Source organism: Sardina pilchardus, chromosome 8 (assembly GCF_963854185.1).
Source record: "Sardina pilchardus chromosome 8, fSarPil1.1, whole genome shotgun sequence".
NCBI classification, from domain to species: Eukaryota; Metazoa; Chordata; class Actinopteri; order Clupeiformes; family Clupeidae; genus Sardina; species Sardina pilchardus.
The window spans coordinates 11,504,883-11,523,336 of NC_085001.1; the positions used below are offsets into that span (position 1 = coordinate 11,504,883).

The 18,454-nt window shown below is 45.1% G+C and overlaps 1 protein-coding gene across 4 annotated transcripts in view; it reads right to left on the minus strand.

Moving 5' to 3' along the window:
- The window catches only part of gpat2 (glycerol-3-phosphate acyltransferase 2, mitochondrial), an 84,029-nt gene that overhangs the window by 58,816 nt on the left and 6,759 nt on the right, over positions 1 to 18,454 (minus strand). For all 4 annotated transcript variants that reach the window (XM_062543992.1, XM_062543988.1, XM_062543989.1 and 1 more), the window contains exons 3-7: positions 10,710 to 10,820; positions 9,820 to 9,893; positions 6,912 to 7,028; positions 3,543 to 3,677; positions 804 to 903 (exon numbers count right to left, since the gene is read on the minus strand). In XM_062543992.1, coding sequence (XP_062399976.1) covers positions 804 to 903; positions 3,543 to 3,677; positions 6,912 to 7,028; positions 9,820 to 9,893; positions 10,710 to 10,820 — 537 coding nt within the window. The remainder of the gene's footprint in view (positions 1 to 803; positions 904 to 3,542; positions 3,678 to 6,911; positions 7,029 to 9,819; positions 9,894 to 10,709; positions 10,821 to 18,454) is intronic.

Consider the following 18,454-nt stretch of genomic DNA (forward strand, 5'->3'; position numbering starts at 1 on the left):
AATCGAGTCAGTACCTTTCCGGAAATGTCGCTGTTGCAGCTAGCAACGTTTTCACAACACTTTACTAACATTTCCGGAAAGGTACGGACTCGATTAAATTCATTCTGGACTCTCTATCCGACCACATAAAGACGTGCGGATACTTCGGTTTGGCTTTAGGGAACCTCTACTCACTACCACGTAAGTGTAGTGTTGTTTGGAACAGTAGAAGAGGTATAAAAATAGCGTTTTGTAGCGGCGAAAGGACACGCCCCGGTCACTTCCAGGCTAACGAGTTTTGGCTAAAAACGGTGAGCGCGAACTTTCTCAAAATACATCCGAATGACATGATTTTGGTGTCAACTCAACGTATGTACTCCCAATAGTCCGAAAAATTGATCTAAAGTGCATTTCACTCCGGATTATCCCTTTAAGATCAATTTCCAAAAGATTTATATTCCGCTTTATAGATAACTTTAGCATGTGTTCCAATATTTATGGAGGTAAATGTATTTTTTGCAGGTGTGGATGTGTCCATTCTTTGTAGACCTGCAGACTTTCTAAACTCTGAAAGACTTTGCTGAAGGATGTTCCAAGCCCAGGTTCAAGGATGTCGTTAAGACAACAGAGGACAGGGCATAAAGGAATGGTCATGGTGATGGTGATGGTGATGGGTGTGTGGGGGGGGGGGGGGGTGGTAATGGGGGGTTGGGGGTGATGGATGTCTGATGGCTGGAGAGACAGAGGGAGCTACAGAGAAAAAGAGATGGATGAGAGGAAGAGGTAGAGATGGATGGGTAGAGCGGGCGGAGGAGAAGAGTTACCATCTGGGCGGCGCGACGCAGGGCGGCCAGTTGATTGAGATTGACCTGGACACTGCAGTAGGAAAGGTCAAAGAACTTCAGCAGCAACCAGCCTACCAGCCTGAGAGAGAGAGACAGAGAGAGAGAGAGAGAGAGAGAGAGAGAGAGAGAGAGAGAGAGAGAGAGAGAGAGAGAGAGATGGCGGAGAGTGAAAGGTTATTGACCTGCGCAGAAAATATGGTGTCCGGGCACACACAGGCTGTCTCTGTGTGTGTGCGTGTGTGTGTGTGTGTGTCTGTGTCACAAGAGGTCTGTTCTGGATGATCTGGACACGTTCTTAGACAAACATTTAGAAGAACAGGAGAGAAATGAACAGAGGGACGACGATGTGAAAGCCGTGCTTGGCGGTCTTCAAGGCAGCGCTGCCTGGACGGTGTTAGGGTTAGGCATGGGTTAAGGCTAGGGTCAGATGCCTTTAAGTCAATGGTGGCAGCACTGCCTGGACGGTGTTAGGGTTGGGCATGGGTTAAGGCTAGGGTCAGATGCCTTTAAGTCAATGGTGGCAGCACTGCCTGGACGGTGTTAGGGTTGGGCATGGGTTAAGGCTAGGGTCAGATGCCTTTAAGTCAATGGTGGCAGCGCTGCCTGGAAGACGACGTTGCCGGCTTAAAACACGATCGAGCGTTCCGGGTGGCAAGACACAGCAGCAGACGGCTGATCGTGTGAACGATCGACAAGAACCGTCAATAAATCCAATCAATAGGCCTACCAGAAGTCAAAGTTAATGGTGATCTTCACTGTTTCTCCCCGATTCATTTCTCAAATATAAGTCTGTAACCGAATGACTTGTAGGACCAGTAAGGACCAGATGGAACGTCTGATCTACGAGCCCTATATTTGTTATGTGTTTTATAAAAAGCACATATTTGGGTCGCCTTCAAGCAAGCAAAATAAGGCTTTGAAGACATCTGTTTTGCTGGAAGGGCTATGGGGTAGTAACAGGACAACAGTACAGAGACTGTCAGGTCCGGTGGTAGGGATGTTATGAGAGTACTAAAATATGAGATATTTTACGAGAAAATATTACAACAGGAAGACAGTGGGGGAAAAGTTGAAATATGTGAGAAACCAAGAAAAAACAGCAGGTTTGACAGGTATGGTGTGTGTGTGTGTGTGTGTGTGTGTGTGTGTGTGTGTGTGTGTGTGTGCCTGTGTTTACACTATGTGTGAGATTCATATTTTCTCCATGTGGTGTTCCACTTTTCTTTCCCCTTTGACAACACTGTGCCTAAACAGTCATTACTAATACAGCAACTTTGATGTGAGAGTGAAACAGCAAGGAGGGAGAGAGAAACAGAGAGAATGATGAGAGAGAGAAAGAATGATTAGAGAATTATGACACACACCTTCCACAGCAGCCAGCCTACCAAGCGGAGAGAAAAAAGACGGTAGAAGACTGTGTAGACCAAGAAAGAAGAACTGGAGGAACAGACAGAAGGAGGAATAAAAGAGAAGGAGGGAATAGAGAGAAGGAAGAGAAGAGAGAGAGAGGAAGGTATGGAAGGAGAAGGAGGGAAGAGAGAGAAGGAGGAATGGAAAAGGAGATGAAAGAGAAGAAGGAGGGAAAGAGAGGAGAAATGAAAGACAAGAGGGGAGAGAGTTCTTCAGGAGGCCTTCAGTAATAACTCGGAGGGAAATTGACAGAGCAAGAACCATGAAGAGTGAGTGAAGCAAGAACGCATGCGTTATTAAAGATGTTTAAAACTAAACTTGAGGGAACCTTATGGACTCAAACAGCATGCTTAACAGTCAAATGTGTCAGAAAATAGACGAGAAAGAAAATGGAGTGGTAGTTAAATTTTCATTATATTTACTTTGGAAGTACACATCGATCGGATCAAGCACCACAAACAACAACAAAGAAACAAGGCAACCTTCTCAAGGCCTGAACTCGGCGAGGGCAAGGGGCCCCGAGCGAAAGGCGACAGGAGGAAAGGAAGAAAGGAAGAAAGGCTGCCTTTTGAAATAGCGCAAAACCTTGAGCAGTTCCCAGTTCCCAGTGCCAAAAAGAGGAGCTACCTAAGGCTAGTGTGGGAAAGAGAGAGAGAGGTGACGTGAGGGGAGAGGGGAAAACAACAGGGGAGGGAGTGGAGAGAGAAAACAGAGGGAGAGGAGAGGAGAGGAGAGAGGGAAGATAAGAGGGAAGGGGAAGAGAGGATAAGAGGGAGGTGTAGAGATCGAGGAGGACGGGAAGGGAAGAGAGGAGAAGAGGGAGGTGTAGAGACAGAGGAGGAAGGGAGGGCAGACTAAGAGAGAAAAGAAAAGAGAGAGAGAGAGTAAAGAGAAAAAGGCTGGGGAGGAGGAGGAGAAAGAGAAAGAGGACAATCGGAGTCATCAGACAGGCCGGCCAGCACACAAACAACAGGCAGGCAGAGCAGCAGAGGGCAACCCACACTGACCTGAGAGGCAAGAGAAGAGAAGAGAAGACAAAACAAAACAGACAAACAACAAAAGAAAAACAAAACAAAACAGACTCTTATGATGCAATGCATGGCTGACAGCTGAGAGTCAAAATGTGACAAGTTGCCCATGTCCTTCTTGCTGCTAAATATGGGTTTACAAGACTTTATCAAGCTTTGTACACAACGTCCCAACTTTTTCTGATTTGGGGTTATATATAGATATATGTATGTGTGTGTGTGTGTGTGTGTGTGCGCAGTACAGTGTGTGTGTGTGTGTGTGTGTGAGCATCACACTAACCGGAGCAGGGCAGGCGAGATGCTGGCGTTGGCCAGGCTGAGGATCTTGCTGGCGCCCGCCCTGGCAGAGGCCTCCAGATGCTTCAGGACACTCTCACCCGGAGAGTGGGCCACGCCAGGCAGCAGGCTCCATGCCCTGGGCACGCACACGCACACACACACACACACACACACACACACACACACACACACACACACACACACACACACACACACACACACACACACACACACACACACACACACACACACACACACACACACACACACAAACAAACGCATCAGCCGAGAGGAGACAGTCACAGGACTGCCCTCCGAAACAAAGACGGTGATTGTGCCTGAGCATATTTAGGACACACTCAAGATATGCCCGCACACACACACACACACACACACACACACACACACACACACACGCACACACACACTTCAGACACAAAACAAGAGAGCTTTTGCACAAAGCCCAACAGCTACCCCAGACAAGCTTGTTTTCTTCTCGACTCAGAAAGCACAAGGGTGTTAGAAGAAACACTGCTCAAGAGGTCAGGCCCAAGTTCATGACACCAGCTGCTCTCTCCTGCTCCTGAGCTGTGACGGAGCCTCTTCATGCGGAGGGCGGCAGAGCTCCAGACAGTTTCTAGAGCGTTCTAGAGTTCTAGAGAAAGGCCCGGCTCATCCCGAGTCTCTCAGCAGTACTCCGATCTGAGTTACCGCTCTACATCTCTCCGTCTCTCTCTCTCTCCGTCTCTCTCTCTCAAATTTAAAGGTGCTTTATTAGCAGGACTGTTTGGTACAGTGTAGCCAAACCTGGTGTTACAAATGACACAGTAGTAACACCAAAGAAACAAGGAAACAGAGATGCAGCATGCAATGTATAAACTCTCTCTCTCTCTCTTTCTCTGCCTTTCACCCCCTCTCTCTCTATCTCTCTCTCTCTCTTTCAATCCTCCGTCTCCCACTATCACTCGTTCTGAGCTATCGTGCTACATTTCTCTCTGTGTCTCTCCCCTTTCTCTTGCCTTTCACCTCTCTCACCTCCCTGTCTCTCTCTCTCTCTCTCTCTCTCTCGCTCGGTCTCATCCGTCTCCCACCATCACTCGTTCTGAGCTACCGCTCTACATTTCTCTCTATTATGTCTCTCTTCTCTCTCTCTTCTCTTCCCTCTCTCTCTCTGTAAAGGAAAGAGAGAAGATGGAATGGGGAGATAGAGGAAGCCGGGAGCGTTCCATCAACATTCCGTCGTACACAACAGTGTCTCGTGTCTCCTTCCGCGCCGCCGTTCTCCGCACAAACCCCCCCCCCCCCCCCCCCCCCCCCCCCCCCCCGACACTTCATCACCACGGGGCCGGTCTGAGCGCGCTCATAAACAATTGAGAACAGGGTGGGGGGGTGACGTGTGTTGGGGGGGGGGGGGGGGGGGGGGGGCACAGCATATATCCTTCCTGTCTGTCTCGCTTTATTGCCCACATTCTTTTCATTTCACTTCCTCATTTATCCTTCCCTTCCCTCCCTCTTTCACGCACTCTCCATATCTCCCTGTCTCTCTCTCTCTCTCTCCTTCTCTATCTCTCTCTCCCCCCCGTCCTGTGCTATCTCTCTTCGCCTTTTCATCTCATTCCACTTTCACAGAGTCTCATTTTTATGGTGTTTCTCTCCAGAATATTTCCCCCCCGTTAACGAGAATTAGAACTCTAAATTGCTGTGCTGACTGACTGTAGAGCACTGTGATGGGGAGACGGCTGAAATATCGGTCTGCAGAAACCCATATAAATATGCGCTTGAAATTTTCATAAGGTGACCTTTGAGGTAGGAGTCTCTTATCTACAGTAGGGCTCGTAACAGGTGAGTTACTCTCTCTCTCTCTCTCTCTCTCTCTCTCTCTCTCTCTGACTCAGTCTCTCAGTCTTTCTCTTTTTCCATTATTTCCTTTCCTAACACTCTTATTATTCTGTCTTTCTTTACTTCTCCTGTCCTTTGTTAGTGTTAGAGTTGCTTTAATGTCTTCCCCTGTAATATTTAAGGGTATAACGTTGGGTATGTAGAATTCTAAAATAGTAGAATGGACAATCTATATTCATGTCGAGCAAGGAGGGGGTGACTCATGTTACTCAATTCCGCTCATTCCACACTTCCGTTCAAAGATGAAGAGATACTGTACGCCTATGCACGGAACGGTATCCATAGCAATAAGCATCAAAAAGTCCCTCAATACTGGCCAAGTAGGGAATTCTGGAACGGAACATAGGAATTACGTAACAGGAGTGCAAGAAGACCTGTTCTACCTTCTCCTCCTTGTCCATTTACAGTATACCCTGTTACAAACCAATACCGTGCTTACGCACATCTTAAAACTGTCGCATGTCATTAACTTCATCAGAGACTTTAAAGACTTACTTCTTAGAGCTTTAATGCCTAGAGAGAGAGAGTTACAGGAAACAAGTGGAAGAGATGGGTTGGGATCGGGAAATGACTGCGGTCATTTGCTACGGGAGCAGTAGTCAGTGGGCCACAGCACCCCCCCCCCCCCCCCCCTCCTCCTCCTCCTCATCAAAGACTATTTACTTCAGGAGGTCTCCTCATCTCTGATCCCTTACCCTTAATGGCTGTCTGTTTACGATTTTAATTCAATTCCACTCTTGCGTTGCAAATCTGTCTTGTAGACTAAAGCCGTTCTAAAGGGAAGGGTCGGCACATCCAAAAACATTATACTCTTCCATGGTGCCAGGAAGCCTGAAGAAGACCCTCACGGGTCGAAACGTTGCTGAAATAAAGTTGTCTGGGAGCTTTTATAACAGTGTGCGTGCAGACCTTTATCCTCCTTTCATTGTTTTGTAGACTAATGCTGATGGAGAGGAGAAGCTGAATCCTTTCTTTTTAACTCTTTTTAACCCTGACAAATGATGTTTACTGAACCAGCAGGTCAATAAGTCGTTTTAAACAGAAAGGAGTGCTGCACCTGCACTTAATTAGTTTATGATATAATATCCGAACCAGAAGATCAGTTTAAGTGTACAATTCCCCACTTCTCTCATCCATTCTTCTGTGGTCTAATTCTACAGCTAGATTGTGCTGAGTTGAAGTGTGAGATACTTGGTGGCGCATTGCAGAGGCCAAAATCCCAGAGGCCGGCTACAGTGTGTTTACTGCTCTTGAGCTGAGGTGCGCCGTGTTGATGTGATGTGATGTATAGTGTTGTAAAGGCCCGCTGTGCGCTGTGTGGCTGTGTGTGTGTGTGTGTGTGTGTGTGTGTGTGTGTGTGTGTGTGTGTGTGTGTGCGTGAATGTGTGGCTGTGTGGCTGTCTGTGTGTGTGTGTGGGTGTGTGTGTGTGTGTGTGTGTGTGTGTGTGTTGTCGTGGGCTGTTGCGGTCACCTCTTGCTGCAGCACACTCTGTGCAATCGGTCTTCACGCTGGCTGCTGCTGCTGTAGACATGGCAGCCTCCCACGAACAGCACACAACACACTCTACGCACCAGCCAACCCCGGTACCTGAGAGTATCAAACACACACACACACACACACACACACACACACACACACACACACACACACACACACACACACGACAAAGCACTCTTAGTCTGACACTTCTAGGATGTGTGGTGCCAAAGGGAACCACCAAGATGGTGAATGTAGAAAGGATATGTCACTCGAAGAGTTGTGAATATGGATGCATGTATGTGAAAGCGGGAGAGAGAGAAACACTTGTAACACTTACAGTCATGACAATAAAACTCTATGAATTGAATTGAGAAAGAGAGAGAGAGAGAGAGAGAACATGTACCGTATGTGTGTGAGAGAAAGAGAGAAGGAAGCAAGAAAGAATAAGTGCATGTGCATGTGTGTGTGTGTGTGAGTCTGTGTCTGTGTGTGTGTGTGTGTGTGTGTATGTGAGTGAGTGAGTGAGAGAGAAATACAGGTTATTACTTCCTCCTGTATATGCATATACTACCTGCCAAAAGACTGTATCTGTGCTTCCAATTCAAATTAAAACTCACTGTAAGTTCACAGTGAAGGACAGATAAAGCAGAGGGCTTATGCAAAAGGGTTCAGATGACCAAAGTCCTCCTCAGTACAATTTGAACAACACACGTTTGGCATTTATCGTTGAGGAACAAAGCAGTAAAATAATTAGTTTCCTGTGGGAACAGTGAGGGGACAAAAGACAGAAGGTAATGAATAACGTCCATGAAATACATCAGTGAGTGGTGAAGTTGTAAAACCGTTAAATAAAACGGAAGTCTTTAATGTCGAGGTGGGAAAGCACAGCTGGGTAGGCCACGGCTTAGCGCTGTATTGACACAGAACTCTTCATCTTATGGCTGCTCGTATCTTGGCACGATTACAGCCTCGCCTCTGTGATTCATATCCGAAACTTTCTAACAACCGAAGAATCCTCAATAGAAATGGATGGGGGTTAGTTCGCAACCCCAATACGGCAGTTGTCAATACCGTAATTTCCCAACTATTAGCTGCGGCTTATACATTGATTTAGCAAAAATTCTTACGCTATGAGGTTGATACACGGCGACAGTTGATATGGTATTACACATGGTTTCGTGCATAAAGCATTGCCCTGCACTGATACACAATGCGGCTTATACACAGACAATTACTGTATGTATCCCGTACATTCCTGTGAGGTTAGTAGCCCTTGCGTATACTCGATAACTGCCCACAGTGCATTACCAAGATGGCCGCCGAGTGTGGGGACTGGGCCATGAGGACTTTGTTTATATCCAATTTAGCGACGATTAAGGACTTTGTTAATATCCAATTTAGCGACAATTAAGGACTTTGTTTATATCCAATTTAGCGACGATTTTGAAACCTTGCCAATGAGAAATCACTTCAAAATCGTAGTCAATTTTTTAATATATATTTTTATGCCTCTAATGATAGAACAGTGGAGAGTGACAGGAAGTGAGGGGGGAGAGAGAGCAGGGGTGGGATCCAGAAAGGACCACGGGGCGGGAATCGAACCCGGGTTGCCGTACATACGATGTAGGTGCTGCAGCCAGTAGCAAGTATTGTCCGGCAGTAAGCTTTGCTAGGGCGAAGGGATATAAGATGACCTGTGATATTTTCTTGCGCGGCATTTATGTTAAACGTTCTGTGGTATGTCATGCAATGTTATGGTTACGGTTACTGTATTGTACATTTATGATTGAGATATACTAATTCTCATCCATGAGATTATATTTGGTTCATGCATTTGACACTTTGGGCTTTGAAGTCATTCGAATAAGGACAAACGGTGTTCTCTAAATGGCCCCTCTGAAGAATAAAATTCATTTTGTCTAATGAGAATTAGACAAACACACACAACCCCGCTCAAACCTATAACAGCTGGCGGCTTCCCAGCATCAGCAAATATTAAATTACAAACAGCCTGCAAGTCTGTGCACCCATACGCAAAGAACCGCAATTATTAAACAGACGTATTGAGTGAGAGAGACAGGAGAGAGAGAGAGACAAGAGAGAGAGAGAGAGAGAGAGAGAGAGAGAGAGAGAGAGAGAGAGAGAGAAAATAACATCTTAATCCGTTTAAAGCTAGTGAAAGCGGAACATGAGACCGAGCATGAGTCGGTGATCGCGCTCTTGCATCAGCTCACATCAAACATTCTCGGCGTCGGCGGAGAACAAGGAAGTGGGGAATTTGAAAAATGTCCACTCAGGAGCGCAGGATCAGATCCGTCTTCATTCATGTCCGACCTTGTGAGTGACTCATTTAAGCTGCTGAATGGCTGCGTTTGTCATGTTTGCATCTTCACTTGCTTACCCATGATGTGGCATGCACTTCAAATTCAACACTTGTGCTGGTGCAAGAAACTTGGAACTCAAACAACTCAGTCATTCTTAGAAAAATTGCTTTTTTGGGGTGCATACAGTACTTCTTCACTGAACATTTTGGCTCAGGCTCTTCCAAAACTTGATGTGGACACAAGGCCGAATATTTGGGAAAGAAATGAATATCCAATAAATTAAAAGAAGCCTGTTGACTAGATGTCTGCCTTTTTATTAACTGACTGAGTACGGAAAGGTCAGACAACTCCTCTGTCTGATTGATAGTACTGATCAATTGCTCAATAGACAGATTGATGAACTGACTAGGAGTGTATAAATTCAGCAGGCCAAAGATATAACCATGGCAGTGGTGAATGATACGAGTAGAATGATGGATCTCCTGCCCTATTCATTTCAACAGCCATTAGCAAAGCCAGCAGATTTGGTATGAAACAGGGCCCCGACGCCTTCCCAGATCTGGCACCGTAAATACCTTGTGTGAGTCTCATTGATGCTGAGAAGGTTCTGGAAGCCGAGCGAGGGGCTGTTCTGCAGCAGCTTCTGACCCTGAAAGACAGAGGTTGCTGTGAACCGCGCTGCTTCATCAACACACACACACACACACACACACACACACACACACACACACACACACACACACACACACACACACACACACACACACACACACACACACACACACACACACACACACACACACACACACACACACACACACACACACACACACACACACACACTTTATTTACCATCAGTATCGTTTAAAACAAAACCCCACATGGCTCATGTTCCCTGCAGGGCCTATTTAATCCATACAAAGTCACTGCAGAGTGCAGTCGCAGCAAATGCTGACGCCCGTCCAAACAAAAACAAGTTCCTCTGATTGGTGTCTCGTTTCCCGTGCATCACTACAGCACTGCTCCTCGCTGTGGAGCGAGCAGCACGAGTGTGTTATCGGAAATTAGTTTCATTCAGGAACAAATAAGGCTTAATTGCTTGGAGAAAACAGCACTTCTGCAAAGTACTGATGCAATGTTGCACTCAGACTCCTGAAATCTGTGAGAGGGTGCCCTCAGACTCAGACCCCGCCCCACCTCTACACCCCCGCTCCCACTTCCCGTCTCTTGTCCTTAATTCGTCTTCTCATGCCTATATCTGTATTTCAGACACATTAACACAATTTACACACACACACACACACACACACACACACACCGACACGCAAGTATCCATCTTCCCTTTGTGATGCAAATGCAGTCTCCAGCTATCTCCCTCCCCTCTAAGCGTCCCATCCTCCCCAGACACCCCCCCCCCACACACACACACACACACACATACACACACACACACACACACCCTTACCAGGCTCTCTGGGGTGCACTTGTGGCAGCACTGGCCCACCAAGGGCCGAAACTTCCCCAGGAATGGAGTCACCGTCTTCAGCTTCTTACGGATCTTCACTCCCCATGACAGCTGAAGGACACCATTCGCACACACATGCACGCACGCACACACGCACACACACAACATGCACATGCACATGCACACAACACACACACACACACACACACACACACACACACACACACACACACACACACACACACACACACACACACACACACACACACACACACACACAAGCAGTTAGTCACAGCAGCTATACAATTCAGATGTTCTGATTTACAACTACAAAGCTGTCCCATTCCATCAGTCAGACACACTTTCAACACTTTCACACACACACACCCTGTTCACATAATGCAGCCTTAACTTTGAATATCATATGTAACATGACACATTCCTGCACAAATACATGCACGCAGTCTGCCCGTATTACACTCGCAATGCCCTACAAAACACACACAGACACACACACACACACACACACACACACACACACACACACACACACACACACACACACACACACACACACACACACACACACACACACACACACACACACACACACACACACACACACACACACACACACACACACACACACACACACACACACACACACACACACACACACACACACACACACACACACACACACACACACACACACACACACACACACACACACACCTACGTTTTGCACCCAGGGGAAAAATTGAGCTGACATAAAAGGGGGAGAAAAACGACAGGAGCGCCTGCTCATACTGTCCCTTCAGCCAACCAATTTGAGCTCTGAGAGAATGTGACAGATGAGAGGCTAGAGGAGGGGAGAGGGAGTGAGGGAGAGAGGGAAAGAGAGAGAGAGAGAGGGGGGAGAGAGAGAGAGGGAGAGGGATATAGAGAGGGAGAGACAGGAGGAGAGAGAGGGATATGGAGGGGGAGAGAGAGGAAGGAGAGAGGTAAAGAGAGAGAGAAGGATAGGCGAGGGAGAGAGAGGGGGAGAGAGGGAGGGAGGGATAGTGGATAGAGAGAGGGAGAGTGATACAGCGAGGGCAAAGTGAGAGATAAAGAAAAAGGAAAAGGGGAAGGGAAATTGAGTGACAGAGAGAAAGATGGAGTAAGAGAGAGAGAGAGAGAGAGAGAGAGAAAGAAGCTGCTAGGCCTGCTGATGATGGCTCCCATTTTGTTTAGTACTCAAACAGACACCTCAGGGTGACCCAGCAGTCTCTACACATATGATCCACTGCGGCTAGACTCCAGAGAGACAACACACTCTATACGCACGAATGGATGTGCACACATGCGCACACACACACACACACACACACACACACACACACACACAAGGCATGCTCACACAAACATGCACACATTCAGAAACATACACATAGTAAACATAGACACAGAGTAGTACACACACACACAATGAATCCACAATGCAATGCTTTGCATAAGCACACTGTCAGACCTGAGCATCACACACCAGCACACCGCAAGTTATAAAGTTATATATAATGTAAAAATAATTTCGTATTAACAGTAGAGTTTAGCGCAGAAGCTCTGCCAACTGCCACAGGCCTCTTCATAATGGACTTAGTGTCATGCTCCTGCTGTGGGCCCTCCTAATATAATAACTGTCAATATGACGATATTAAAAGTGGCTTATGGGAGCTGCAAGACTTGTACGATTGATCACACATTCATCAAACGTCACGTCCAAATGTTCACTTAACCGAGATTAAAGTCAGGGAAAATGACTAAGAGCAACAGGGGCTGTGGAACAGGAGAATCGAGATTGAGATATCCAACGAAATGACGTTGCTGCGTCCTCTCAATATTTCCTCTTCTTTTTTGATGGCAGATTAATGGAGAGGAGAAAAATACGTTCCTGGCAATTAGTGCAACTCACGAGTTATTTAATGCATTCCAAGTGCTCGTTTCTCTTTCAGCTGGCTAGAACGGTGAGCTATTGGTCATCTTTCATTAAGTGTGTGTGTACTCATTCGATATTCAAATTCATTGGCAATGCTATGAAAGACTCGCTCCCCAAAAATTCACATGTATCACCCAGTAGTCAAGCTCAGTGCTTGGTTTCTCGGTTTAATTCAAAACACATTTTTAGAGCATAAAAGTTGAAAAATACATAAAAGCTTCCATCGATCCTCGGATGAGACAGTCCATCAGAATGAGCCGGTACGTGTGCATGCAGTCACAGAGAGAGAGGGAAGGAGAGCAGCATCCCATCCCATTAAAACAAATACCTCCACTGAAACACACCGGAGCGCCAAAGTTAACTCTCACAAAACTCCAGGAGTAAAGATCTGTTTTTATCACCCAGTGGAGAGAACATAGAGAGAGAGAGAGAGAGAGAGAGAGAGAGAGAGAGAGAGAGAGAGAGAGAGAGAGAGAGAGAGAAAGACATAAGAAAAGTCTCCAGCCAGAAGTGAAACCCGAGCCTGATGAATCCACCGAGCTCGTAATCGCCATGAACACGGCAACATTTCGGGAGATGAGCTTATTCACCGTTCCGTTCAGAGTTAGTTAAGACTTTACATTCGCATTTGTACATTTTGTAACTATACAAGTCACAATGAATCATGTGAATAGGAAAATGCTGGAGTTCTTTTGTCACTTTTGGAGCTATGGGCTAGTCAGGTCTGAATACCTCAATGAACTATGCTAATCTAGGCTAACGGTGGGAGCATCAGACTGAGTTACTGCACGCACAGAGACTAGAATCATGCATGCATCATGTTATCTAACTCTGAGGGAGACAGTGGATAGGCTAACTCCCCAAAAGGTTGGCGTGTTCCCTTAACAGCTCACTCAATCACTCTTTGGCCTCTCAATTGGTGACCTCCGGGGTCTGACAAAAAAAAAAAAAAACCTCTAAAATGAAAAAAGAAGGTTAACAAATAAACAAAGGTTCTTCAGTGGAAATGAACAAATGGCATGACAACTCCCTCCCCCCACAGCCTGAGTCTCAGTTACTGGTTAAACTCAATCAGGCGCCGCATTCTCTCTCAGTGGCCTCGTAGTCCCTGCCAAGGTAGAGGCCGAGCCGAGTGTCAGATGGACTACAGCTCAGTACCTGGCAGAGAGGGAGGACGCCACATCTATGGCCTCTTGTCTTCGGTTCATCGCAAAATCACAGCGCATTCAAACTTGTGCTTCCGAAAAACTTGGAACCACAAACAAGTTGGCAGAGTGGAGAAAAAGAATCAGAGCACATTCAAATTTGAGCTGTCGTTCGCACACATGGAAACACACAAGTTGGCAGTGTAGAGAAGCAGAGTCAGATTATTTTCACCCCCGCCCACACACACACACACACACACACACACACACACAATAACAACTTTTCCCCCACAGTTTTTCCCTCTCTACTAACTCCATTTTTCAGTGAAGTATCATTTTTCAGTGACGATTTGCTTTCAATCATCACTCTCTTCCCTCTCGCTCTCCTTTTTTCTGCCATAAAAGTACATTTTTTGGAGTGTGTAGACGTTACCTCAGTCTGAGCGTACATCTGAAACTTTATTTTCTCCTTTGTGCAGGAAAAGGTCACACACCAATCCAACAAGCAATTTAGAAGAAAAAAAAAATACTCATATCAGCCTGGCTTTTCAAATCAGGTGTTTTTGAGGGATCAGTGATTGAAGAACAATTTCTCCTAAAATAATAAATAGCTACACCAACTGTCAGAATGTTGAGGATGTGAGGACAGCTTCAAGTTCATCTCACACTGAAAATATCTCACTTGATTTAGCACCTTAATTTATACTTTTTTTCCAGCCCAAGTCCAATAAACCTAGCCTGGCTTGGACAGGTGATTTGAAATAAAACTCAAACTCTCAAATCAGAATCCATCAACCCCCGCACCCCCAGTTTGAGTTCACAGAAGGACAGACCTTGTTGACAGATGATCTAGCTAGCACCATCACCTCTGCATAATATCAATAGTCGTGGCAGTGGTCGTGTAGTGGTTAAGGAGCTGGGCTGGGTGCAGTAGCCTGAAAGTTGTCGGTTCAATTCCCACCTTGAGTAAGGCACTTAACTAGGGCTGAACGATTATGGAAAATAATCGAATTGCGATTTTTCTTGCCAATATTGCGATTGCGATGCGATATGCCATTATTTTTTAAGGTGTTTGTCTTGTGAATTTTTCAACAAAAACAATCAGTAAATCATATAGTATGGGCAATAGGCTATATTAGATTAAAAATAAACTCTTATTTCCTGGAAGTCATACCTCTGTTTTGATTACAGGTGATGCATGAATTGATGGATGACATTTTTTTTAACTAGCTACTTCAATCACAATAGTAGGCCCATATTTTGAACTTTCAACCTTGTAGGCCTACATATCAGAACGTACTAGTACAAGGAAGCCTGGTGTAAAGATTAAAATGAAAGTCAGTAACAAGTCACACAGACAAAGGTGCAGATTGCAAAAATATGAAAATATTAATAGCCTAAATCTTATTACGCAGTTTTTCAGATAATTCACTTTAATGAACGTGATATGTTCTGCATACAGAAATTCCTGATATTCATGGCTGCACAGCACACTGCACTGACTATTCCATCTCCGTCTCTTTAATTCAGCTGTCTGGTTGAAGCCTCAAAATATTGTAAACAAAGTAGCATAGTTGGCTATCTTATATAGTCTACTGGTTGGACGGGTCAGTTTCCCTACGTCTGTTTCAAGGTAGATAAATGCTTTTTTCTCCTTGGGATAAGCCCTTTTGAGTCTTGAAGTTGGAAAACATCTGTATTGAGATGATCAGTCAATTTGAACGCAAGAGTTTTAGATGTCTGCAGCATGCTAATAATGATGCTAACCGGATTTTATATATAATTTAGCTAATCGTCTTCTATGCGTCATTGCTTTCACGATTGTGAATGCTTTATTTGGATTGAATGTGCATGTCGAGGGGCGTGTGTCCATTGAGCGCGCACGACAGAGAGAGAGAGAGAGAGAGAGAGAGAGAGAGGGCCGAGGACAGGGGTTTGAATCTATACCGTTTGGTGAATTTGCACGCATAGTCTACAATGAAAACTTGCAAAAGACATTCATGCTTTCACCCAGCGCAGGTGCACCAGTGCAACCTAGAATTTGTTTCAGTCGCACTCTTAAAAATGTTGTTTAATGGTTCTATCGAGCAGCTTGCCGAGTTCACTCTCTGATAGATTGTTTCAAATATTTGCTACTTTACGCTCTCATGTCACGTGACCAGAGGGTAATCGCAGCCTTTGCGGTTAGAAAATTGCACTTCATCATATCGCGATATTATCGCAAATGCAATATATCGTTCAGCCATACACTTAACCCCAACTTGCTCCGAGGCAATGTAATATAGTTGACATACAGTCATGGCTGAAAGTCATGGCAGTCTGTTGGCACCCATGCTAAAGTTGACTAAAAAGAGTGATATAAAATCATCTTTTGGAAATGTATTTTATTGGCTTAAGTAATAAAATAAGGAAAAATCAAACCTTTAAGGACACCAATTTTTTTGTGAATGAATAATGTATCATAAATAAATATTCTTCCCAAAACACTGGGGTCATAAATATTGGCACCCCTGGGAATTTAACACATAGGGTTAACATAGGGACAGGCAGTTTTTATTTCATTTTTAAAGGCCACTTATTTCATGGATCCAGGATAGATGCATCCTGATAAAGTTCCCTTGGTCTTTAGAACTAAAATTGCCCCACATCATCACACACCCTTCACTATACCTAGAGATTGCCATGGTGCTTTGTTCAGTTAGCCTATTAGCCTGTTTGATGCTCATTGCCAATCAAACCAGCTAATAGGCTACCTGAACAAAACCGAACTAAACACCATGCCAATCTCAAGCCAAAAAAAAGGTGATGCCCACTGAACCACGTACTGTGATGGCTACCAAGCTGTGGGCACACTGTACCGTGATAAATATCGAGCCGTGGGCAAACTGTACCGTGATACATATCGAGCCGTGGGCAAACTGTACCGTGATACATATCGAGCCGTGGGCAAACTGTACTGTGATACAAATCGCACCGTGGGCAAACTGTACCGTGATACATATCGAGCTGTGGGCAAACTGTACCGTGATACAAATCGAGCCGTGGACAAACTGTACTGTGATACATCCATGCCACTCTATGATATCTTCAACTTTGAAAACGTAGGCAAATGCTTGCAAGTCTTTGTGAACAGTTTTCTCTTGCTTTGAGTTTGCCGTGAAAACACTCACAAACAGTCTGAAAAGCCAACCCACAAGGGATGATGCGGGACAAAGATTTAATGTCGAAATTGAACAATTTGAAATGTTACACAAAAACGTTCAAAGGTAACAGTTCAGAGAAAATGTGTTCACCTTGAGCATTCACCTCTGTTCAGAGAGTCTGAACAAACGTCTCTTTTCTGAGGTTGCCGGGGAAACGAGCGTGCGAGTTGGCAATGCTATTGTACTTCCTCAGTGCACTACTGGGCTGATCCAAATATCCTGGTCCTCGACTGAACCTCATCCAAGCTATCACCCACCCACAAGACAAAAGAACGAGAGCAAGGGTGAGAAAAGGTGAAGTTATTTTTTTCTGCACTCTATCAGGTGTGTTTTTTCCACTCTTCCGGAGCTCCTCTTCGGAGAAATATCACCAGGTTTTTAAGACCTCCGCATTGCCTAATGGTGGGCGGGCTACAGGTCTCAGATGCACACTCTGAGTGTTCATCTGTAGTCAGATACAGCATCCAACCCTGACGATTTCGATAATTTATCACACTAGTACGGACTAAGTGCTCACCAAGCTGTCATAAGGATAACAAATATGAAGCAACACAGTCTCCCCATCTGGTCCCAAACTAACTGTAAAAAGTTGAAGATGTCATTCTTTTAAAGGGATATTCCGCCATTTTTGGAAATACGCTCATTTTCCACCTCCCCTCGAGCAAAACAATCGATATTTACCTTGTTCCCGTTCATCCAGCCATTCTGTGAGTCTGGCGATACAACTTTTAGCTTCTGCCTAGCATAGATCATTGAATCGGATTAGACCATTAGCTTCTCGCCTGCTAGCTTCATGTTTAAAAGTGACTAAGATTTCTGATAATTTTCCCATTTAAAACGTGTCTCCTCTCAAGTTAGAAAGTGCAATAAGACCAACTGAAAATGAAACCTGGCGTTTTTCTAGGCTGATTTGACATGGAACTACACTCTCATCTGGCGTAATAATCAAGGCAACTTGCAAACGTACCATAGGCGCAGTGATATCGTACGCAGCATCTGAAAATAGTCCCCATAGACAACAAGCAGTAGTAGTGCCAGTAGCTGCAAGTTGCCTTGATTATTACGCCAGATGAGAGTGTAGTTCCATGTCAAATCAGCCTAGAAAAACGCCAGGTTTCATTTTCAGTTGGTCTAATTGCACTTTCTAACTTGAGAGGAGACATGTTTTAAATGGGAAAATTACCAGAAATCTTAGTCACTTTTAAACATGAAGCTAGCAGGCGAGAAGCTAATGGTCTAATCCGATTCAATGATCTATGCTAGGCTGAAGCTAAAAGTTGTATCGTCAGACTCACAGAATGGCTGGATGAACGGGAACAAGGTAAATATCGATTGTTTTGCTCGAGGGGAGGTGGAAAATGAGCGTATTTCCAAAAATGGCGGAATATCCCTTTAAGAGCAGAAAACTTACTCCACAAA